The sequence below is a fragment of the Sorex fumeus genome, unplaced genomic scaffold (genome assembly GCF_029834395.1).
Source record: "Sorex fumeus unplaced genomic scaffold, SorFum_2.1 ptg000240l, whole genome shotgun sequence".
Classification (NCBI taxonomy): domain Eukaryota; kingdom Metazoa; phylum Chordata; class Mammalia; order Eulipotyphla; family Soricidae; genus Sorex; species Sorex fumeus.
The window spans coordinates 1,872,553-1,891,531 of NW_026606297.1; the positions used below are offsets into that span (position 1 = coordinate 1,872,553).

An 18,979-nucleotide genomic window follows, 5' to 3' on the forward strand; every position below is an offset into this window, starting at 1 on the left:
CCCCAGGGGGGTCCGGGTGCAAAGAGTTCTTATTCCCCTCCACTGCGACAACATGGTGCCAAAGCCAGCGAGGCAGGACCGCGGGGATGCCAGGGCTGTGTACAGCAATGCTCCGCATGGGGAATGCCCATTTTGAAACTCGAAGGCAGGGCAGGAATTACAGGACAGTGGGTAGGGCGCTTCCCTGGCACGCGGCCGACCTGGGCTCGATCCCTGGCACCCCACATAACCCTTTGGGTACTGCCAGAAGTGAGCGCTGAGTGCAGAGCCAGGAGTGAGCCCTGGGCACTGCTGGGTATGGCCCCCAAAATAAACAAACCAAAAATTAAAATATGGCACGTCCTTCTCTCCTGGACGGGAGCATAGCATGATGCTCACCATAACCAGACCACGGGACCCTGGGTCAGGCTGTTTCACTCGGGGTGCCCTGGAGCGGGGCAGGTGAGACCCCTCCCCACCCCGAGGGACCCAGCCCTGGCAGCTGAAAACCTCCAGAGCTCAACTGCTCCCACACTCAAGGCCACTCCCCGCACGCTCGGGCCGAGACTGACCCACAAGCGAATCTATTCCTGGACACTTCATATCACACACCCTACGCCTACTCCAAGGGAACCGCACCACGTTTGATGGAGTTCAAAGTAGGAGGCGACCGATCGTAGATAAAAGCACACAAGGCTCAACCTCTAACAACATGTTAGTGCTCTCTTTTAGAAGGGCTTAATGGCCCCTGGGCGAAATACAACAATCTCCAGACTCTTCCCTCCAAGGATACATTTTTGTAGCATTTTCAGCGGTTTTTCATAACAAACAATACAGAATATGTTATTTTGGTTCCACTTTGGGGCAGGGATTGGGGATCGGGATGGAATCATTCCAAATATGGGAGTGGAAAGGTATGATGGTGGTGGGATTGGTGTTTGAATATTAAATGTGATGAAATACTGTGAACTATTTTATAAAATAAAAAATATATAAAAAAAATTAAAATAAATACTTGCTTTGGTGTCACGTATACGAAAATTAAAAAAAAATAAAGACTAATGATATAACAGTCATGGAATCGTTAAGGCTGACATGTTCATTATAAACATGTTAGGATGTTACGAAGTCACAAAAAAACCCTACAGTGCTCATGAGAGCAAGCCTCATCGATCTTGTACTATTTTTTTGTTTTCTGTGTATATAAGTCCTATTTTGCATGATCTATCGAGAATATTTTTTTAATTAATTTATTTATTTATTGAATCACTGTGGGAAAGGTTACAAAGCTTTCAGGTTTAGGTCTCAGTCATGCAAATATCAAACACATTTCCCTTTACCAATACTTATTTTTTACCATGAAGAACCCCAAAAAGACCCCACCCCCCACCCCTCCCAGTCCCTGTGAGGCAGATGAATTCTAGTTAACACTCTATCTGCTTTGATTAGATTCATTGTTTCAATAAAAGATTCACCACTATTATTTAGAGTTTACCCCCCCCCCCCCAAATCAGACATGCTGAAAAAGCATTGTGAAGTGATTTGCTTTCTAGAGCTGGGTTCAAGAATTAAATGTTGGTTTTGGATTTCTGCTATTTTACCTATTGACCCTGGAAGTATTTCTACTGAAAGTCAGATAGTTAAGAAATTGGTTTCTGTGCTCTGGAGTCGTGGCCGTGCTGGAGAGCCGCTCGCGGGGGGCAACTGGTGGCCTCGGTAGGGCGTGAAGGGCGGAGCGAAACGCCCCCCTTCCCATGAGGTTTTAGTCGCCCCCACACCCCCGGTATCGAGAATATTTTCTCTACGTGTGGTGGTAGGGACTGAACTCAGGGCTGTCCTCGCGTGAGCCTTATGCCCCACTGCTGAGCTAAATCCTCAGCCTCTAGGAGCTTATAGGATGTTTACGGTTTTTTTTTTTGGGGGGGGTCACACCCAGGGGTTTTTAGGGTCAACTCCCAGGGAAATGATCTGAGGACCATGTGGTGGCAGGGTCCAATTCCAGGGGTATTTTAGGCTGTCTATGGCCATGCCACCCTGAATGCGCCCAATCTCTTCTGATCTCGGAAGCTAAGCAGGGTTGGGCCTGGTTAGTACTTGGATGGGAGACCGCCTAGGAATACCGGGTGCTGTAGGGGCTGGAGCGATAGCACAGCGGGTAGGACGTTTGCCTTGCACGCAGCTGACACCGCCGACCCGAGTTCGATTCCTCCGCCCCTCTTGGAGAGCCCAGCAAGCTACCGAGAGTATCTCGCCCGCACGGCAGAGCCTGGCAAGCTCCCCGTGACATAGTCGATATGCCAAACACAGTAACAACAAGTCTTACAATGGAGACGTTACTGGGCCCGCTCGAGCAAATCGATGAACTACGGGAGGACAGTGACAGCCCTGACTGCATTCAGACCCACCTACGCAGTCTGAGTCTTTGCATCCTCCCAGTCCTAAAAGCTTATCACTTATGTTTTGGGGGGCATGTGGTTTTGGGGTTTGAATTTGTGTCCTGCCTCCAACTACACACACACACACACACGGTTCTTGGGCCACACTTGGCAGTGCCTAGGACTGACTCCTGGCTCTGTGTGTGCTTAGGGATCACACGTGGCAAGTCCTGGGAGGACCACATGGGATGCCCGGAATCCAATCCAGGCCCAGACACATACAAAGCAAGCATCTTACCCATTGTATGATCTCTCCAGCTCCTACTTATTATTGTTTGCTTTTCGGTTTGGGGGTCACACCTGGTGTTATTCAGGGTTTATTCCTGCCTCGGCTCACGGCTCACTCTTGATGGGGCTCTGGGGAGCATATGGGATGCCGGGGATTGAGCCTGGGTTGGCCGCATGCATGGCAAGTGCCCTGCCAGTTGTACGTTGTACTATCTCTGCAGCACCCCCCCATCCCTACTTATAGCACCGCGGTAGGGCGTTCGCCTTGCACGCAGCCAACACGGCCAACCCGAGTTCGATTCCTCCGCCCCTCTCGGAGAGCCTGGCAAGCTGCCGAGAGTATCTCGCCCACACGGCAGAGCCTGGCAAGCTCCCCAGGACGTATTCGATATGCCAGACACAGTAACAACAAAGTCTCCAATGGAGACGTTACTGGGCCCGCTCGAGCAAATCGACGATCAACGGGAGGGCCTTTACCTTTACCTTAAATTTTAATTGAAAAGTTTTATTTATTTATTTATTGTTTTTTGGGTCACACCTGGCAAGGCTCAGGGGTTACTCCTGGCTCACGCACTCAGGAATTCCTCCTGGCTGTGCTCGGGGGACCATAGGGGATGCTGGGAATCGAATCCGGGTTGGTCGCGTGCAAGGCAAATGCCTTACCCACTGTGCTCTCACTCCAGCCCCCTACTTATTTTTTAAATAAAAAACCATCAGGTGCTTTTCCTTGCCTTATTTTGAAATGAGCCTTTCCCACATTATTACTTGAACTTCAGCATGTGTTTTGCTCAAAACCATGTATTTAACCTAAAATATTTAGGCTGTTTCCCAGTTCTGATTCTCGTAAGGCTGGGGGAGAGAGAACGTTACGTGGTTATTATTACCCTTTTCTTCTAGGGTGGGTCATACATGGCTATGCTCGGGGCTTAGTCCTGGTCCTGTAAGCAGGGATCACTCCTAGAGTGATCAGGAGAAAATCCACATTGGCCATCTGCAAGGCAAGCACCTTACCTGCTGATGTATTTTTTTTTTTTAATAGAAAAGACCATTTTTTTTCTCTTCTGAAAACATGCCACTTTTTTTTTTCTGGCTACAACTCCCAGAAGATTAATAGCAGAGCACAGGTGGCCTGATTTCAATAAACATCAGCTTAAGTTCTCACTGACCTGTACGACGGGGAACCCTAAGAAATAATTGCAAAGTCAATATTGAAAAATCTATAAACAGAACACTCAGGAGTGCCCAGCCATTATGCTAATTTCATGTTTAAATCGTTCCTCCTTTCTGGAGGATCTCCCCTTTCATCGTCAGGCCAAGTTTTAAATGCTGAAACCTGTTATTTTAAACTTAAAAGGAAAAGCTCGCCAGCACTAGGTGACGCTCAAGTCCAAGAGCTGACTGAGCTCAGAGACCAGCTCGGAGCCAGACGATGCTGCCCCAAGAGGTCAGTGGGGGGGAAGGCAGCACACCCTTAGACCTGGCTCTGCTAGACCCCAGCATAAGCGGCTGCCCCAGCATTTGGAAGTCCAGAACCAGCCTGTGGAAACCAGGCGAGACTCTTAGCATCCAAGGCAGATTGATGTCTGAGGGGCCGGGATCCAACCTAGAGCGTGCCAAGACGTGCTGGCCAGCTGAGATATGTCCTCAGCGTCACAGACTTGCTTTCAGTTCATATAATCCATGCAGAATTCCCCACTTGTGAAGTCAAGAGCTGGATGTGCCTGTCCTGTTAGCAGGTCCAGGGATGTGCTTGAGAAATATGAGGTTCCAACCCCTCGCCCCCCACTTCCACCACCTCCATATATTTTGGATGACGGAATCATTCCTTCATCTTCGAAGGAAAGAAACCCTTCCTGCAAACCCAATCTCTCCCATCACACAATGGTACAGATGCAAGGACCTGTCTTTGTTAAATAAGAATTTGTTAAAGGGGGGTAGGGGTTTATTGGGGTTCTTCGTGGTGAAAAATAAGTTTTGGTAAAGGGAAATGTGATTGATATTTGCATGACCGAGACCTAAACCTGAAAGCTTTGTAACTTTTCCCACAGCGATTCAATAAACAAATAAATAAAAAGAAAATAAAATATTTTTTACACTATAAAAAAAAAAGAATTTGTTAATTTTGGGGTCCCACTTTGCAGTGCTCCCGAGATTCCTGGGCTCAGGGCTGGCTCCTGCAGAGCTCAGGGGGACGGTGAGGTGCCAGCAGGGGGGTGGGACAGTGGGACAGGGGTCCCTACACACAACGGAGCAAGGCCAGAAGGTGACTCACGATCACTTCCCGGAAGGACTCCTGGTCGCTGATTGTCTTGTCTTCCATATAACCGGACTGGTTCAAGTAGTGGTAATTCTCTGGTACAGATAAATAAAATTCTTCTGCAGGAAGAGAGAGCAGAAGATCACGTCAGATCTCCACGGCTGAGGCTAGACAGAAGCTATGAGTTTTCACTTTGTGGTTCTGTTGTGATTGCTCTTGGGGCACACCTGGCGAAGCTCAGGGGTGATTTCTGGCTCTGCACTCAGGAATCACTCCTGGCGGTGCTCAGGGAGCCAGTTAGGGTGCTGGGGATCGGACTTGGGTTGACTTTGTGCAAAGCAAGCCCCTCCCTACTGCACCATCGCTCTGGGCCCTCATTTTGTGATTTTAAAGAAATAAACCACCCAAATAATTCCATGGTCCCAACATCCCCTGTTTTTGTTTGTTGAAATTTATTGAATCACTGTGAGATAGAGCATTACAAAATTGTTCAAGATTGCGTTTTAGTCATACAGTGTTTCGACACCCATCCCTCCACAAGTGTAATTTCCCAGCACCAGTTTCCCCAAGTCTCCCTCCCACCTCTTCAAGCCACCCCTACCCGGGCCTGTCTCTATGGTAGACCCCTCTCCTTTCTTTCTCTCCCCCCCCTCTCTTTTAGGCATTATAGTTTGTGATACAGATGCTGAAAGGTTATCATGTATATCACTTTACCTGCTTTCAACACTCAGCTCTCGTCCAGAGTGACCATTTCCAAGTAGTATTTTCATAACGGCCCCCCTCTATCTCAACCACCCTCCATCCCCCACACCACTGCCCCACCATTGACCAGTCCTCCTGGCCCATTTTCCCTGGCCTTGGATATTATGTTTGTTTTTTTGTTTTTAACCTGCTACCCAGCAAAATTGGCATCACTTTATTGACCGAAATGGGAGAGTAGAAATGTTACTAAAACAAGAATGAGAGGAACCTGGTCACATTGCTTCCTCTTAAAAATCCAATGGTTAGAGATTAGCTTGTGGGGCTGTACTTTCACATTGAACCAGGGGCCAGAGAGGGCGATTACGGGGGGAAGGCACAAGCCCCTCATGATGTGATCCAGGCATCACGTGGCCCCCCTGCACCCCAAGGCCTGAGCAGCCCCACAGCCTCTGACCCTCGTGATGAGATGTCCAGGAAGGTCTCTAGGGGACTGGACAGCACGTGGGAGCCTGCCAAGGCCCTGCCACCAAGTTGTGTAACTAGATGCAACACATTCATCACACAGGCATCAGTGATCTACAGCCCACTCAGCTACTGCCGTGGCTGTCAGTGCTGGTCCATGGCCTGGTGTGCACGACAGGTACCAGTCCACAGGTGTAAAAAGGGTAAAGATCACTGATTCATTCTCTCTCTCTCTCTCTCTCTCTCTCTCTCTCTCTCTCTCTCTCTCTCTCACACACACACACACACACACACACACCCCTGGTGTGTAGCACAGGTACCAGTTCATAGGTGTAGAAAGGGTGAAAAGAAAAACTTTTTTCTTCTTTCTTTCTTCTGGGGTGTTGTGGCAGGGGGTGGATCAGTGTTCACACCCAGCAGTGTTTGGCACTCACTCTGTTCCACACTCAGGGATCAATCCTGGTGGAGCTCAGGATCTCACATGGGGCGGGGGTGGGGGGGGTGTCAAACCCAGGTCAGCCACATGCAAGGCAACCATCAAGATTCTTCTGTGGCCGATTCCCCGCCACCTCCTCCCACCATGCTGTTCTGTTCTAAACCTACCTAGACCTTTTGTTTCAACCAGTGAAATATCACTAAAAGCCAAGCAGACGCCTCCCGTTTCCCAGTGGTTTTCAGGGGAAAGTGCATCTTGACAGGCTGTGCTTCCATCTGTCCACTCACCTTTCTCCTGGGGTCCCAGCCCTGCCAGCAGCGCATAGAATATGTGATAATTCCTCTCCCCCGGATTTTGCCTGACGACTCGGTTCTGCCAAGAGAAACAAGATGTTTCTTTGGAGCGGCTTCCTCTGCCCAACCAACAGGCCCGATCGCTTCCCCAAATGGGGGTGTGGAGGGAAAGGCCACGAGATCCTGGGCACTTACTTTTTCTAATAAATCTTCATGTGAAAAGCAAGGGCCAGTCAAGGAACAGAACGATGAGCTTGGCATTTTCCACCCTACCTGGATCCAGAGAACCGAAGTTCCCGGAACCCCTGATACCAGGACTCCCGGAGCCCCACGAGAAGCAGAGAAAGCGTTGAGTCTTCCCATGAACCATGACGACCTGACGGGGTGCTCCCGGGCGGTTATGGGGCTGCACTGGCCACAGCACTGCAGGAAGGAAACCCCAACGCCCCCAAACCTGCCTGCATACCTGAGACATGGCGCTCGCCAGAGAGGGGACCAGGTGACCGAACTGATCTGGGACTCCAGATTTTGGTGAGGCAACCAACTTGGCACACAGCTAGCTTGCCATGAATATGCTGGTTTTTTTTGGGGGGGAAAGGGGGATTGGGGTCACACCCAGCGATGCTCAGGGGTTACTCATGGCTCTGCACTCGGGAATTACTCCTGGCGGTGCTCGGGGGACCATATGGGATGCTGGGAATTGAACCCGGGTCGACCGCGTGCAAGGCAAACACCCTACCCACTGTGCTATTGCTCCAGCCCCGTAAGGGAACATTCTGAGCTCTGGGAATAAGTGCGAGGTTCAGCCTGGCCACCTCAGAGTCAGTGGCCAGTAGAAGCTGAGAGATATAGGCCCTGGGGGGGGGGGGCGCGCAGTCCTGGGGGGCAAGACAGGAAGCAGGATACAATCGACCACCTTCCCGCCCTGAATATTTCCCTTCTCGCAGATGTTCAGCTGCACGAACTTCCCGAAGCGGCTGGAGTTGTTGTTGTACACGGTCTTGGCGTTGCCGAACGCTTCCATGATGGGGCTGGAAGAAAGGCAGGGCAGGGGGGTGTGCCGATGAGTCCCGAGCCCCACGCCTCGGGACGTGACGCCAGGCAAAGTCCGCGATCTGGGGGTACCTCTGGGTGGGCTGGATGGGACAGCCCGCGGCGTCGTTTCCAACTTCTGAAGATCTTATTTCTTGGGTTTAATTTCTTTCTTTATTTTTTTAAATTAATTTTTAAAATTATATATGATATTTTATTTTAAAATGTCATTGAGCTAAAGCGAAAGTAATGGTTTTAAGTTAATTTTTTCCAGAATAATTTTAATTATTTTTTTAATTCTAATTTTTTTTTTCCATGGAGTCACCGTGAGATACACAGTTACAAGGCTGTTCATGATCCGGCCTCAGTCACACAGTGTTCGAATACCCATCCCTCCACATCCCTCCACCAGTGTCCGTATCTCACCATGTTTTTTTTGGGGGGGTCACACCCAGCAATGCTCAGGGGTTACTCCTGGCTTTGCACTCGGGAATCACTCCTGGCGGTGCTTGGAGGACCATATGGGATGCCAGGAATCGAACCCAGGTCGGCTGCAGGCAAGGCAAATACCTTATCTGCTCCAGTCCCACGTCTCCCACCATCAGTGACCTCAGTTTCACTCCCACCACCCCCCACCCAGCCCCAGCCTGCCTCTATGGCAGCCACTTTCTCTTTCTCCCTCTCTCTCCCTTCCCCTCCCCCTTCATCCTCCTTTCCCTCGCTCTGTCCCTCCCTCCACCCCTCCTTCATCTCCCTTCCTCCTTTCCCCCTCCCTTTCTCTCTCTCTCTCTCCCTCCTCCTCTCCTTCTGGGCACTATGGTTAAATCAACATTTTTTTTTGGTTTTGGGGTCACACCTGGCGATGCTCAGGGGTTCCTCCTGGCTCTGCACTCAGGAGTCACTCCTGGCGGTGCTTGGGGGACCCTATGGGATGCTGGGAATCGAACCCTGGTCGGTCACGTGCAAGGCAGACGCCCTATCCGCTGTGCTATCGCTTCGGCCTCTAGTTAAATTATTTTATTTAAATGTTATTTGCTGGGTTTGGGGCCCACAGCCAGCGGCACTCGGGTGACTGTGGGCAGGGCTTGAAGCCCCGGGCATTGCCAGAACCAAGCTGGCTCCGCATTCCCCTCTGGGCTCTTTCTGGCTCATGCACCATGTTATGAAGGCACAGGGCTGAACGGGGACTCAGCCAGGGCGGCCCACAGAGTCACATGCACCTGCCGGGATGGCCAGTGGAAAGCCCCCTCAGGGTCCAGACCCTCACCCACCGCCGTCTCCTGGGGGGGACCCATCTCGCTACCCTGCGTCTTCCCTGAGCCCAAGTGGACCAGAGGCTACAGGACTGTTTCCACAAGGCAGCCAACCCGGGAGCAGAGAGAGCACCGTGAGTCCAGGCAGAGGGCGCTCGCCCTGCACACCTGCACCCTGATCTTGAGAGCCATGCTGGCGATGAGTGAGAGGCAAGGGGTCCTGCACACCGTCACCCAGGTTCCATCCTTGGCATCCCCTAGCCCGCCCCAGCACTGGCGGGGGGGGGAGGGGTGATTCCTGAGTGCAGAGCCAGGAGTGACCCCTGAGCATTGCTGGGTGTGACCCTACCCAAAATAATAAATAAAGGATTATTAATAAATAATAAAGGTTTTGTAGACTAGATGCTCTTGGCTCAGCACAGTCGTGTGTGTGTGTGTGTGTGTGTGTGTGTTTGGATGTTCTGCAGTCCTGGCTCAACATTCTTGATTCAGCACAGCCCTGGTTCTATCCCCGACATCCTACAGGGTCCCCGAGCACTGCTGGGAGTGATTCCTGAGTGCAGAGCCGGGAGCGACCCCTGAGCACTGTTGGGTGTGACCGCACCCAAAATAATAAAGGATTATTTTTTTGGTTTTACACGTTAGACACTATCGGTTCAGCACAACCCCGTGTGTGTGTGTGTGTGTGTGTGTGTGTGTGTGTGTCTGCCTCAATGCTCTGTGGTCCCAGGACCTTCTCTGTCTCCTCTCACTGGTTGCTGCTCATATTGGAGTGGGCGGAGGCTTCAGCCTCTTCCAGGCCCGACAAGGGGCCTGGTGGGGAGGCAGCGGTGCAGGCTGGGGACCGGAAGCCACCCTGGGCAGCGGCGGGAGAGGGCAGACCAGAGCCTGCCTGCAAAACCGCGGCAGGAGGACGCACCTGCTCTCCAGGATGGCCTGCTCCACGCATGACGCCTTGTCCTGCAGCTCCAGGGACTGCTGGCTGACGGCCGACAGGAACTTGAGCACCAGCTTGGTACACTCGGTCTTGCCCGCGCCGCTCTCGCCGCTGGAAGACAGAGCGCAGGGGGGCTCAAGTGATGGACGCCTCCGTGACGCCTCTCCAGGCCCAGGGTCCCCCACGAGCCAGCTGCACGGGGACCCCTTGCCCCCCACTCATCGCCAGCATGGCTCTCAGGATCAGGGTGCAGGAAGCTGGCCACAGTCTCTCTCTTTCTCTCTCTCTCTCTCTCTCTCTCTCTCTCTCTCTCTCTCTCTCTCACACACACACACACACACACACACACACACACACACACACACATACACAGCCCAGGTAAGCGGGGCAAGGGTCTGCTCTCTGCTGACCACGCGGTTCCTGGGTGTCCTGACCCCCCCCGCTCTGGACACGGGAGGGAGCGGAACTGCTGAGCTGGGCGTTGTGATGTAGGGACCCGGCAAAGGGCCATGGGAGGAATGAGCAGGGACAGGGCGGTGTGGCCAGGCTGGCAGGGCACTCACGCATGGCTCCCACGAGAGGAGAGAGCAGGGGCCGGGGGGGTTTCCCCACCCCAACATTCCACCCCCACAGTCCTGGGAGGGAAGGCCGCGTCTGGGTGGGCCCTGAACCCCACAGAGACCAGGTTTCAGGAGGGAAGATGCCAGAGACCAGCACGGAGGGAAGATGCCAGGGAGAGCAGGTCTGGGCTCGAGGACCAGCGGGCACCAGCCGTAGGTGCAACGCGGGGCTGAAGACAGAGAGAAATGACAGGGGAGTCCCGGGTCCTGCAGGGGTCCTCCAGGTGGGCTGGGCACATGTGAGGAGAGGAGGAAGGAAGGAGGATGGGAGACGGAGCTGGGGATCCAGGGGTGCCCTTCATAGGACAGGCTCCGGGAGGCCGGCGGCCCTCGGACAGGGGTAGTGGCGACCCCCGAGGTCTGGGGATGGGGAGGAAGGTCTGGAGAAGGAGACACTCACAGCTGGGGTGAGACCTGATCTCTCTCTCTCTCTCTCTCTCTCTCTCTCTCTCTCTCTTCTCTCTCCCCACCCCCTTGTTTTGGGGCCACACCCAACCATGCTCAAGGCTTACTTCTGGCTCTACACTCCGGGATCACTACTGGCGGCTCAGGGGACCCTATGGGATGCTGGGGCTTGAACCCAGGCCAGCCACATGCCCGGCACACGCCCTCCCCGCTGCACCATCTCCAGCCCTGGCCCCATGCGCGGTCCTCGAGGAGGAGAGATGGGAAACGCAGGTGCAAACGCGGGATGGCTCGTCCGGAGCCACTGTCCAGGCCGGAAGGCCGCCCACGGAAACGTGTGCAGGGTGGGCTGGGCAGGCAGAGGGCAGAAGGCGAGAGCGGGAGAGACGCGGGTCTGGACGGCCCGAGGTGCGGGGACACATTCGGGGCCTCACAGGCGAGAACTGAGCTCGCCGAGGATGGGCCAACGAGGACACGCGTAAGGGTCCCTCAAGGGGCCGGACCTGAGCCGTGCAGAGGGCTCCCTGGGGAATGAGGGCAAGCACAGCCCGGGCAGGAGCCACCTCATGCCTCTGAGAAGCCTGGAACTGACCCTAACCCTGACCCTGACCCTAACCCCTGACCCCTAAACATAACCCTAAGGTTTAACCCTGACTCTGACCCCAAACCCTGACACTAACCCTAACCCCTAATTCTAAACCCTAACACTAACCATAAACCCTAACTCTAATCTCTAAACCCTAACCCTAAACCCCAACCTGAATCCTAAACCCTAACCCTAACTCTGACCCTAACCCTGACCCTAACCCCAAACCCTAAAACTAACCCTAACTATAAACCCTAACCCTAACTGTAAACCCTAACCCCAATTCTAAACCCTAACCCCAAACCCTAACCCTAACTCTAAACCCTAAACTGAACCCTGATCCTGACCCAAACCCTAAACCCTAACCCCAAACCTGACCAAATCCTAATCCTAACCCTGATCCTGACCCTAACACTAACCCAAACCTAACCCTGACCCCTAACCTTAACCCTAAAGTCTTAACCCTGACCCTGACCCCAAACACTGACACTAACCCTAAACCCTAACCCTAACCCCCAACCCTAATCCTAAACCCTAACCCTAATTCTAACTCTAAACCCTAACCCTAAACTCTAACCCTAATTCTAACTCTAAACCCTAACCCTAAACCCTAACCCTAACTCTGACCTAACCTGAACCCTGACCCTAACCCGAACCCTAAACCCTAACCCCAAGCCTGACCAAACCCTAATCCTAACCCTGACCCTGACCCTAACCCAACCCTAACCCTTACCCTAACCCCTGACCCCTAAAGATAACCCTAAAGTCTTAACGCTGACCCTGACCCTAACCCCAAACACTGACACTAACCCTAAACCCTAACACTAACCACAAACCCTAACTCTAAACCCTAACCCTAAAACTTACCCTAACCCTGACCCTAACCCAAATCCTAAACGCTAACCCTGACCCTGACCATAACCCTAACTCTGACCCTAATCCCAAACCCTAAAAATTACCCAAACTGTAAACTCTAACCCTAACTATAAACCCTAACCCTAAACACTAACCCGAACCCTAAACCCTAACTCTGACCCTAACCTGAACCCTGACCCTAACCCGAACCCTAAACCCTAACCCAAACCTGACCAAACCCTAATCCTGACCCTGACCCTAAACCCTAACCCAGAGCAAACCCGAACCCAAACCCCAAACCCTAACCCAAACCCTGACCCTAACCCAAGCTCTAACCCCTAACCCTAACCCCGACCTAATCCTGACCAAACCCTAACCCCCAACCCTAAACCTATTTTCATCCCGGCAGGTTTTCCTGCTACCTGCACGCAGAGCCCTCAGCCTTCTTTGTCAGGGTATTATTTCTGGGGGCCTGGGGAAACCATCATCACAGATTTTTCTGACTTTTATGGTGCCAAGTACATAAAAGACCCCGAAGAGGGAGACGCAGGAGAGAAACGCCCTTGCCGCGGCAGGAGGAGCGTCTGTGGAATGAGAGGGTCACGTCCCCAATACTAACGGGCCCCTTTCGTGGGCGGGTGTCACCCCGACGCACATCCACCTCCAGCATGACTCTGCGACAGAGATAGGGACCCCCAGAGCACGGATGCTGCAGACGTTCCCCGCCCGGGGTCTCCTCCTGACCTCAGAGCCCCAGAGTGGGGTCTCCCCAGCCCACCTCCCTGTTTGCAAGAACCGGCTCTGGGCTGATGGAGACAGAGCCACCGCTCCTGGGGACCCCAGAGGTTGGGGTGTTAGAATCTCATCCCGGTTTGAGGGCTGCCCCATCTCCTGAGTCCTCTTCCTGAACGCACGAATCCCGGCCCGCGGGACTGTCTGTTCTCTCTTGGCTGTGTCTGTTCTGCAGGTGCCGAGGCAGGCCCTGGGGCGCCTGCACCCTGTGCGGCGTGGAAGGAGGTGGGGTCTGGCAGGGGCCCCTTCTGCATAGCTTTACGCATCACGTGGGGTTCGCCTTCGGCCCAAATTTCTCAAGGGGAAGTAAAGTCACTTGGGTGGGGGTGGGAGCGTGTGGAAAGAAAGGAGAGCTGCTGACATGATGGGCATGGAAACCATCCCACAGGACACATTACACGGCACACACATGCACATGCAGCTCCCTGGAGGCACGTGACGGGTGTGGGAAGCAGGCGCCCGCAAAGGACGGCTCTACGACGCTTCCCGCTCTGCCTCACCCGCCACTGCCAAGCCCGAGGGGCCTTCAGGACAGATGCTCTGTGTTCCCAAGCTCTCACATCCTGGCACGCCAACAATCCACGTCATCACTCAGCAGCTAAGTGAAAGTGAACTCAACCAAACACACGGTGAAACCCGTTAACATCCAGCCGAACCCGACTCACGCGGCCCACGGCGGATGGACGGACAGCGCTTTGCTCTGGCCTCGAAGTCTGGGGTCGCAGCCTCCCCTAAGGGAGGGGGTGGGTGACTCACACTGACCCCGCCCCGGAACCTGCATTCCAGCCCCTGGACAGCCGTGACTCAGGCAGCAATGACCCAGCAAACACAGCTGAATCGGCCGCGGGCACTCGGCGCCCAGTGCTGGCCAAGGCTGAGACAGAGGTAGCACTGTCAGAATCACCAGCGGCGGTGGACACTGGCAGCTCAGCCCCAGCCCAGTGACGGATGGGGTGCTGTGGGGAGCTGGCCGAGAGTCACGAGGCCGCTCGTCAACAGGAGAGTCACGAAAGAGACTCCAAGTTCCAGCACCAGCTGTCTCAGGAACAGACAGAGGGAGAGTCGTGGGGCAAAGGAGACGGGGAGAGGTGGCAGAGACAGGGACACAGAGGTCCATCACCCGGCCGGAACTCAGTCAGCCAGGCAGTGGTTGCCAGGTGTGACCTGGGTACAAGGCGAGGAGAGGGGCTGCCTAAGGGCACACTGCCCGGCCCTCCCAGCCTCTGCAGACGCGGGACCAGAAATGGGACAGTGTCTCCATTTCCCTGATTCTTGGTTTCCCCCAATCCATCTATCTCATCACTCGCTAGCACACCCAGAGGGGAACCCGGCACGGGAGAGGCTGTCAGACCCCTGGGCTGTCTCGCACATCTAAGGTGGCTAGGGAAACCACCCCACAAACGCAGCAAATGCCTCTGGCAGCTCTGACGCACACACATATGCACACATGCTCATTGACACACAAACATGCATGTACACACACATGCACGCATGCACACACACGCCCATGTGCGCACACACACGCGCGTACACGTACACACACACACAGAGTCTTTCTCAGCGTCTCAAGTCCCCGAGCATCCCCACAGCCTTGCAGCGAGGCAGGGCTGCGGGTCCCCAGGGAGACCACGGCCCGACCGTCTGTGTCCTCCTCCCCCCTGCGCCCTCCACCTCCTGAGCCATCTCCCTCTGTCTGACCTTCCGTCGCGGAACCATTTCTGGAGTCTTAGTCACCCATCGTCTTCTTGAACGAGCTCTGCGGAGCTTGTTACAGGAACCACCCACCAGGCTGCCCGAGCTTGCCCACCCGCATCTCTTGCTTCCTGGAGGGAACGGGGCGACGGAGCACATTTTTTCCTGTTTTCATTTGATTTGGGGCAGGACCTCCCAAATGATGCTCAAAAGGCCGGGGGGGGGGGGGCGGGGGAGAGGGCTTCCACTGGCGATCTGATCTCAGCTGACCTGGTCAGTCATTCAGTGCAAGGGCCCAAGGATGTTGGGGGCACAAGGGTACCCCAGTGGTGCTATTGGGGAGGCTTCCAGGATGGGCTCACCCTAGCACATACCCTAACCACTGTACTATCCTTCCGGTCCCTTGCCTTTTCCCCTCATCCTCAAGCCTAGCAAGGGAACTGGTCATGTTTCATGAGCTCCAGACGGACCCCTAGAAACAGCAAAGACCAAACCCCCAATTATTCCAGAATGAACGGGACCCCTGAAGGAGTCATTCCACGGGAGAAAGAAACGTCCTCCCCCACGTGGTCCTCGGGCCACACTTTGATTGGCGGTTGTTGAGGGTTCTTCTCTCCCAGATGCTCAGAGATGGATGGACCACGGGGTCAAGCCCGCACTGCGTGTGTATCTTTAAAGGTCACACACACACCGAGAAGGCCATGATGAATGAAATGCTGCCTGCCGGTGTAATAAAGACCGAAATTGGTGCAAAATGCACAATGAACTTTCCAACGTCAGCCTTAACTACTAATAAAAAATTGGAAACGAATATATCTATATCTCAAAAAACAATAGCAAAGCATTCACTTCAATGCGCATTAAAAAAGTAAAGCAAAAAGTAGAACTTCTGCAAGGCAACCACCATGAAGATGAGACTAATAAGAGGCCTGGAGCAGAATCCAGGGCGTTGCAGATCGGGGGGTCCTCGGCCAGATGAAAGGAACTCATGAAAAGAGAGGAAACACGTCTCCCTTTAAATGAGCTATTCTTTCTGGTTTGGAGGGGCAGAGCAGGAGAGAATCTTCGGGCAGCAGCAAAACGCAGCATGGCCACCGGGGGGCAGACCTCGCCTAGAAAACCATGGATACAACTCTCGCACCCCACAATTTTTATTTTTTATACTCCATCTTTCATTTCCCACAGTTCCAACCCTTCCTTAAAGAATGCAAGCTGTTGAAGAGGTCTGTTGAAACCCCAAACACACTTTAATGAGAAGCCTATTCTTCAAGACTTCGTTTCCTGAGCTAAATAGTCCTTCTTTTAACAACATCAGCACTACACAACGGGAATACGCTGTGTCTCTGCCGCCCCCTCCCCGCCACAACCCAGAGTTTTTAAATCTCTGTCTTTGTTTGAGCATGTCACCCCCTTTCTATTTTATTTCACGTACGTGCTTGTGTGTGCACGCGCAAAACACACACACACAACACGCGCGTGCGTGCGTACACACACACACACACACACACACACACGCATACATACACCATGATCTCATTTGATTTTTCACTTTCTTTCTAGGCTGCTCTTTCCAGTAAGTGAGAGACGAATCAGGCTCTCACTTTTCCCAGTGCCATGACGGCAATAAGCCCAACTATCGAGGTACCCAAACGTGGAAAGCAACTCAGTTTTTTCTTTGAAAAAACAAATGGGTGAAGATTTTTGGGACCAGAGATATTGCAGCAGGTAAGGCATTTGCCTTGCACACAGCTGACCAGGGTTCGATCCCCGGCACCAACGATGATCCCCGATGAGCCCAGCCAGGAGTGATCTCTGAGTGCAGAGCCGGGAAATAAGCCCTGAGCATGGTTGGGTGCACACCCCCGCCCCCCAAATAAAAGAGGCGACTTTTTTCTCTTTCTATGCACTCAACTTTGCCATCTGTGATCTTCAGTTTTGACCTTTAACTTCAGGGAACTTTCCCACCAACCAGCGACCGGGCTTCCGGTCCCAGGCCAACGACTTGACTGAGAACACGACTCTTAAAAGCGATTTTCTGGGGGCTGGAGAAATGACTCCAAAGTTTGGAGCAGCTGCTCTGCACCCCAGGGGCCCTGAGGACATCAGGTGAGACCCCCAAATAAGCAGGAATAGCCCCTAGCACTACCGGCCCCAGAAGCAAACTTCTCCCTCCCTTCCTTTCCTTCCTTCCTTCTCTCTTCCCTTACTTCCTTCAATTTTATTGATTTACTTTGGCTTTTTGGGTCACACCCAGAGATGCTCAGGGTGTGAGCACTCCTGGCTCTGCACTCTGGACTCTCTCCTGGCAGTGCTCAGGGGGGTCCTATGGGATGCCAGGGGTCAAACTCGGGTTGGCGGCATGCAAGGCAAACGCCCTCCCTGCTGGACGATGGCCCTGGCCCCAAATCTTCTTTCTCCACATCTGTGTTTGTCCAGAGCAAGGTCCTCTCGGCTCGGCGGGTGGCCGTGCTTTCCGGTCTCTCAGCAGAACCAAACCCAGGGGTGCTCACGGCTGGTGCGGGAGCTCTGGGCCCTCCCTGCAGGCAGAGGCAGGAGGAGGGAAGAGAAGGACGAGCACTGCCCGGGGGCCCATCTAGGGGGCACGCAGGCGCCTGTGCAGGAAACAAACCAACCTCCAGGGCCCTCACGCTGGCAAAAGCAAGGATGATGTTGCCCCAAGGACAGGGCAGAGCTGCAAGTGCTGGGGACCCTCTGAGCCCCCTCCCCTCAGCCCTCAGCCCCCCGCAGAGGGCACCGGCTTGTGGGTTCTTCTGCCACCCCCCAGGAAGAGCCTCTTGGGAGGACCTTCACCCTCTGGGGGACGTTCCCACAGGGATCACAGCACCCACCCTGGCTGCGACGGTGCATGCGTCTGTCTGTCTTTCTGCCTGCCTGTCGGTCTCCCGGCCCGCGGAGTCAGGCTGACACACCCCTGTTTCCAGAGACCAGGAAGGAACCCAGATGGGAGAGGGTGCTGCTGTCCCCGGAGTCCAAATGCTCCTTCCGTCCCTGTCCTGTGGGGGAGCCCAGTGATTCTGCCCCAAGCTTGGACAGATGCCGGGACATCCTCCTGCAGGCAGGGGCAGGGGCAGGGCTGGGTGGGCGGGTGCAGGAGAGGGAGGGAGAGGGGAGGTTGAAGGAGAGAGGAGGGAGGAGGGGGATGGGAGGAGGAGAATATGGAGGGAATGGGAGAAGGGGATGGAGGGAGGAGGAAGGAAGGGATGGGAGGAGGAGGCTGATGGTGGGAAGAGGGAGGGGGAGGATGGGTAGGGTGAGAGAGGGAGGAGGGAGGGTGATGGAGAAAGGAGGGAGCAGGAGGACTAGAGCAGGAGGTGGGTGCTGGAGGGAGGGAGGTGGGGTGCTCAGGGAAGCCCTCTGGACTGTCACACTCGGCAGACAGGCTCAAGGCACCCTTCCGGGAGGCCTGGATTCTTAGGGACACGGAATCCGAAGAACCTCAGAACAGTCACTGTGTAGATAGAGTCCTCTAGAGACAGTCAGGACCAGGACCCTTGGAACAATCACCGAGGTCGCACTCGGAGCCCCGGGAAACTGATCTGAAACCAGCAATGCAGTCAGAGTCACCTTCAAGGGGACGGAGTGATAGCAGAGCAGGGAGGGCGTTTGCCTTGCAAACGTTTGGCCAACCCGGTTTGACCCCCGGCATCCCACAGGGATGACTCAGGGTTCCCCTGAGTAATTCCTGAGTGCAGAGCCAGGAGGAAGCCCCGAGCATCACGGCGTGGGACCCAATAAGCCAAAAGAGAGAGAGAGAAAAAAAGAACCACCACCAAGAGCAGCAGTTCTGGGGAGTGAGTCTTGGCAGGGGTCCTCTGGGCTCCTGGTGGGAGAAGCACGACCCCGCCCTCCCTCTCCCCTGCCCCGGCCCTCCCCCCTCCCTCCCTCCTTTCTTCCTCCTTGTCTTTCTCACTTTCTGGTTCCGGTGCTCAGGCCGACTCCTGACCCAGTGCTCGGGGGTCCCTCTGGGGCCGGGATCGAGCCCGGAGCGCCCCTC

General features: G+C 54.2%; 1 protein-coding gene and 1 non-coding gene across 3 annotated transcripts in view; one reads left to right on the forward strand and one right to left on the reverse strand.

Annotated features, from left to right (window-relative positions):
* Positions 1 to 18,979, reverse strand: part of MYO10 (myosin X) — a 244,990-nt gene that overhangs the window by 102,612 nt on the left and 123,399 nt on the right. Inside the window, exons 5-8 of one of the 2 annotated variants that reach the window (XM_056108957.1) lie at positions 9,997 to 10,125; positions 7,685 to 7,823; positions 6,787 to 6,871; positions 4,915 to 5,018 (exon numbers count right to left, since the gene is read on the reverse strand). In XM_056108957.1, the coding sequence (XP_055964932.1) occupies positions 4,915 to 5,018; positions 6,787 to 6,871; positions 7,685 to 7,823; positions 9,997 to 10,125 (457 nt within the window). Of the gene's footprint in view, positions 1 to 4,914; positions 5,019 to 6,786; positions 6,872 to 6,987; positions 6,996 to 7,684; positions 7,824 to 9,996; positions 10,126 to 18,979 lie in introns of those variants that run through there. The other variant, XM_056108958.1, reaches the window with a different exon arrangement.
* LOC130018178 (5S ribosomal RNA) lies at positions 1,996 to 2,114 on the forward strand. The gene has a single exon (XR_008791487.1). It is a non-coding gene; the product is annotated as a 5S ribosomal RNA (ribosomal RNA).